General features: G+C 29.0%; 1 protein-coding gene across 1 annotated transcript in view; it reads left to right on the plus strand.

Moving 5' to 3' along the window:
• The first annotated feature begins 2752 nt into the window (after positions 1 to 2752).
• The window catches only part of CSN3 (casein kappa), a 5917-nt gene continuing 2930 nt past the window's right edge, over positions 2753 to 5739 (plus strand). Inside the window, exons 1-2 of the mRNA XM_011360611.1 lie at positions 2753 to 2806; positions 5460 to 5492. Coding sequence (XP_011358913.1) covers positions 2753 to 2806; positions 5460 to 5492 — 87 coding nt within the window. The remainder of the gene's footprint in view (positions 2807 to 5459; positions 5493 to 5739) is intronic.

Below are 5739 nucleotides of genomic sequence, written 5' to 3' on the forward strand. Positions count from 1 at the left end.
AATATTTTTAAAACTTTTCTATATCTCTTTTATAAAACATAAAAATTCTTTAAAAAGTGTGAGTAGTCTCTTTTTAAATTTTATGAACAACTCTACTTCCTCCTCTACATTTCATCAACTAAGATTGACCCAAAGATAACCCTGCTGTCATCAAATCTTTCTTTTTTGTCATCTTCCTGTTGGGTAAAACATAGGAGGAAAATAAATCATGTGACGCAAGGCACCGATACATTTTAATTAGTCTTCAGGCATTTACCTTGGGTGTTCTCTACAGTTGAGAAGCCAACTCAACCTGCCAAGCACAACCCAACAGGCACAAGGAAAGGTAATTATATTGAGACACCCAGAGAGAATGATTCTTTTTCACACTAGTTATTAATAACACCACCAAAGTTATTCTAAAAGTACTTTTTTTTTCCTTTCAGCGTTTATTGTTAAGCTTGAATATGTCTTGGCATCATTTTGAGATGAGTTTCTAATTTAAACCTTAGGCTTTGTACGGTGCCATGATCAAATTTATTTTTAGCTTTACTTTTGGTTAAAGTCAAGGTTTGATACTGGCTAAACTACTAAAGACAACATAAATTCTAAAGAAGGTGTTCAAGACAATGAAGCTTTTCCTACAGACAAATGGAAAGGGCTAACTTCCTAAGAAGATGGGCATGTAATAATAATCCAGATGGATTCCTTAATTCATTTCAATTTTATTTCTATCTAAATGTCATAATTTTATTTGCTATAGTATAGCTATTGTATTAAGATATGCCTTTCGTAGCCTCATAAAAGCTGACTAATTCTACTGTTTCACAAGTTTACCAAATGATGAAGGCAATTTTAAGTACTCATTGGTTTAAGTAGCTGATAATTTAAGTATGGTCTTATCTCTCTAATTTCTGTTTATGCCGAAAAGAGCAGAATGACTATCATTTTATTGAATGTTCATGTGTGTGTTATATAACTTTGTGTAAATTAAAATTTTGTGTAATTCACCATGGAAATATTATTGTCCCATCTATAATCTTAAAAGTTAACTGGTGATTGTCTATATTTACCATACTATATTTTAATCATTAAATTTGTTAAGAGATTAGATCTTAATTATTCCAATCACAAAAAAAGAAATGATAGTTATGCGATGTGATAGAGGTGCTAATTACGAATACAATGTCGGTCATATTACAATAAATAAATGTATCAATCAATATGCCATACACATAAGTTTACACAATGTTATATGTCAAATATATTTTAACTGAAAAAAAAGTTAACTGGCAAATGAAGAATTAATAAAGAACTTCATCCTTCTCAATAAAACTTGAGTTGGTATGGGTCGTTCAAATCTATTCCACATGAGTTCCTTTCCATCCAATGATATCCTATCAGTGGTTCCAAGGTCAACTTAGTAGACAGCCTTCCTAATCATTATTACCTAAGAATCAGAGGCAAATGGAGTCTGGTATGCTCCCTTCCCCCTGACCTGGACTTGAACTCCGTGATCTTTCTCTGTAAAACTCAGTTCATAGTATTCAAGTCTATACAAGTATGGTGTCTCAATAGCTGCAAAAAATATATAGTTAGTACTTACTTTACAGGTACATTATGTACTTAAATATTAAAAGTCTGAATGTTGTATGTATCTTTCTGAAAAGACAATTCATTTAAAAAGAATCAAATAAATGGGTGTGACAATCTCATACTCCTTTAGAAATATAAAGCAAATTTATTTCCTTAAATTTTTCAGATAAAGCCACTATAATTGTCATATCTATATTTCTTATTAAAACAATCACATTAATCATGTTATTTATGATTATCAAAAACGGAGATTATGAAGATATCAGTTTTGGAATATTTCCGTCCCTTGCATCTTACATATTTCTGTTAGATCAATCATGGAATTAACAGAATTTGAGAAATCACTTAGTTCAAACCTCCATTTTATAGGTAAGAAAGGTAAAGCCCAGGTAAGAGAAATTACTTGACAAAAGTTACTCAAGTATATGGCTTTAGATAGGGCTCAGTCCTCCAAAGGAATGTGTAGTCATATCAGCCTTTAATTCAAAACCACTCAACTGGTTTTGATTATTTAGAAAGCCATGCCTAACTAACCCTTTAACCTGGCATTTAAGGCTTCTCTCTGCCCTAAACTTTCTTTCTAACTTTATCTTCCCTTTCCCATAAAACACTCCATTCAAAACGTCCATCTATGAATAGTCCCAAGACTTTCTCCTCTACTTGAAAAGTTTCTCTATAAATCTCTGCAGAGATAAGTCCCACCTATATGCTATCTCCTACACAAAGAATTTGTTGATTTTTTAACAAATCTTTTATCTGTAGAAAACTACTTTTGTGGCATTTCCACTTTCTTTTCTCTTTTATTGATTTGTGTATATTATGTCTTCCTAAAATTGATGCTGCTTGTTGGCAGAAGCAATTCATTCTGATAATCTCAACACATGACTTAGGAACTTGCTCTTAGTAGATACTTAGTATATAGTAAATAAATAAACGATTGATCTTGTAATGATATTTTCAGTAATATAGCCAAAAATTAAATTCATAAATTTTATACTCCAAGTTTGTTTTTTTTTTAAAGCTTTTGATAAAATAGGTTTTCTACATTGGCTAAATCTACCTATAAATCTGGATTTCTTTTTTCTTAAAGTAAAGTAAGTATTGTTCCAAATCACTCTTAAATCATTAGGAATAGATCCTTTTAACAGAACATTTTTAATTTCTATTTTTAGGTACAATGATGAGATTTTTCCTAGTTGTGAATATCTTGGCATTAACCCTGCCTTTTTTGGTGAGTTAATTTCATCTGATCAATTTGTAAATACTTTAAGAAATTTCATTTAAGGGCCCTAATTATGAAAATTTCTAAATACAGTTTATAGAACAAAATAGCTGCATACTAGCTATATTTTCTTAAAAGTAACTTATTTTTATATGTATTTTTATTATAAAACGAAAGCTTGTTCTTCGGAATATCCTTCTAGTTCCTAGGATTTAGGAAATCATACTTTATCACATATAAAGAACATTTAAAATTCTCATACTATAGAGAAAATACATTCTGGGGAAAAAATTCTAAAAATATTTTAAAATTATACAAAGTTCTAAAACTAATTTATTGAGGATAATACAGAAATCACAGTCCAGGATCAGAACTTTTAAAAATTAAATTCCTATCTCACACATACTCCAATTTCTTTAGGGACTAAATCCTTAAAAGATTAGGAGGAGCTTGTTTAAGTTTGTTTACAAGTTTCAAAGACCTTGACACATATACTTTTAACTTTCAAACATTATCAGATCTTTTCTTACACTCTTCCCACTATATCAACTAACTCCTTCCCAAGGATCGTATATATAAACAACTCTAAGGTTTTCAAGCATTTCTTTGAATTACATGCTGTATATTAAGGCTGTTGGATCAAGAGAAAGATTTGTTGTTGTTGTTTTTAATTTTTTTGATCTGTTTTCATTGTTGTTTTGGCTATTTCTCTGTTCTATATTCATATTCATTTGGGGATTCTACACATTTATTTGCTAACAGCAAAAATAGGAAAGCGAATGTAAAACAATCTTTGTTATATGACCTCTTCTTAGATTATAAAATTTGAGAGGGTACTAGTCCCTGTTTCATAATTTATTTATTATTAAATTTAGACTTGCTTTTAAGTTACTATCTATTAAATCATTCTATTAGGTTAATTCTTGGAGTCAAACTTTCAAAAATTTGAATTATTATGACTTTCACATTTATTTTCTTTCATTTATTCTTTGAAATTTCATTTTATTGTGGCCACTTGCACATTTAGAACTTTGGTTTTCTCTTTAAGTGATAGGGATTAAAATTTAAATCAGAAAATAACCCATAACTGCCTGCCCAATAGCAACTTCTTCTTGAGCTACTTGAGCCTGCTCTAGCCTTAAAACATTCCTTCCCATTTTCACAAAACCTTCAAGCCTCATGGACTTGGACAAATGATTCTTTTTAAAGTTGTAGATTTTATCTTTCAATCTTATAACTTGTCAAAATTACACAAATGAAAAAAACAATGTGATACCATCTTTTATGTGCTAATTTATCCCTTCTCCCCAAAATAAAAACAGTTAAGATATTATTTATCACTAACAATTGTGAAATGAACTGCACAGCGTTATAACATATTGGTGGCATTATAAGTTGGCACAACTTTTCTGTACAATAATTTGATAATTCCTATCAAAGAAATTTTGTCCCCTCCAAAAATCACATTTTTGAAATACTGTTGATTCTTAAGGAATCAATAAAAAGTATTAAAAAGTATTCGAATGTTATTTATCTTCCTACTTATAATAAAACATTTTTGAAAGAAGCCTTAATGGTTAACTGCAGAGTAAAAATTAAAATTTTATGACATAATCATTGATCATCTACTTTTTAACAATAAAAATTATGAGATAAAAGGAAAAATATTATGAGATTATGCTTCTAGAAAAAAGCAAGATACAAGATACTAAAACAATCATATACCAGGAATATATAACATATATTGATATTATAGTAATATGTCTAAATTATCAGAATTATTGAATGCAGGCAAAGTTTCTATAATTTTCATGTCATTTTTTAATCTTTAAACTGTGTATTAGTATTTGTAATTTAATACATTTAGAGCAAAACAAGTCTCTGTTGCAACACATCCAAATTTTATTTATGTAAAATTTCTAATTTTCTATACCTACAACTTTCAAAAGGTTTCTAGAGCCTTTTTTTTTATCCAAGGGATAAATGTGAAAAGTCCTGAGCTAGAACTGTCATTTAAAAAATACTTAACATTATGACCTCAACTCAAAAGTTTATAAAACCTTTGTAAGTATATAAAGTTTTATACATACATGTCTGTGAAAATTGTTTTCTTATCCTGATTACCTAGGCATGTTGCAATCCAGATTTTAAAAAGTACTATAAAACAAATTAAAATTGATTTAACAAAGACACTATTATTTATACATTTGTATGTCGATGTTAAGTTAGGAGCAATTGAAAATATGTTCAACGCTCCTCTTATTTTTAACAATGTACATTCAATACACACTATAGGTTATTTTTTATTTTTTATTTAAGCAAATATCATGTCTATTTGTTGGCACAAGAGTAAGATAATCATATTATTTTCAACCTTGAATTTTTCGCCCTCGTTGGTGATTTTTAAAGACAATTTAATCATGGAGTTTATTATTACTATTTTAATTAGTATATTGCTGCCACTTTTAAGGTGATTCACAGATCTTACAGATCTTAAATAACCATGGAAAATGCCTTACAATATTTTACAATAATACAATAAAAACAAAGAAAACAGTTTCTGTCTTTAATACAAAAGTTATTTTTAAAACCACAAAAAAATTCTATACTCTGCCTTGCTTCTTTTTAACTTATTTTTTACTATTGCTCTGAAACTAACCAGGGTGCAGAGGTGCAAAACCAGGAACGACCAACAGTAAGTGTGTTTTAATTACTTCTGGTAGAGGCAAGAATTTCTCCTTCTGCAAGTTTCTGTGATATTAAAATGCTTTCTGTCTAATGTCTAAATAAATATTTAAACTCCATAAATAATCTAATAATCTTTGTAAAACTATCTTCACCTCAGCAACCAACCATGTGAATCAACCTCAAGGTTCACATGAAAATCTTGGTTTGATTTTATAGCCCAAGTCATGTGTTTTTAGTTTTCTTGTATTGTTAAC

This window comes from Pteropus vampyrus, unplaced genomic scaffold, assembly GCF_000151845.1.
Source record: "Pteropus vampyrus isolate Shadow unplaced genomic scaffold, Pvam_2.0 Scaffold56, whole genome shotgun sequence".
Taxonomy (NCBI): Eukaryota; Metazoa; Chordata; class Mammalia; order Chiroptera; family Pteropodidae; genus Pteropus; species Pteropus vampyrus.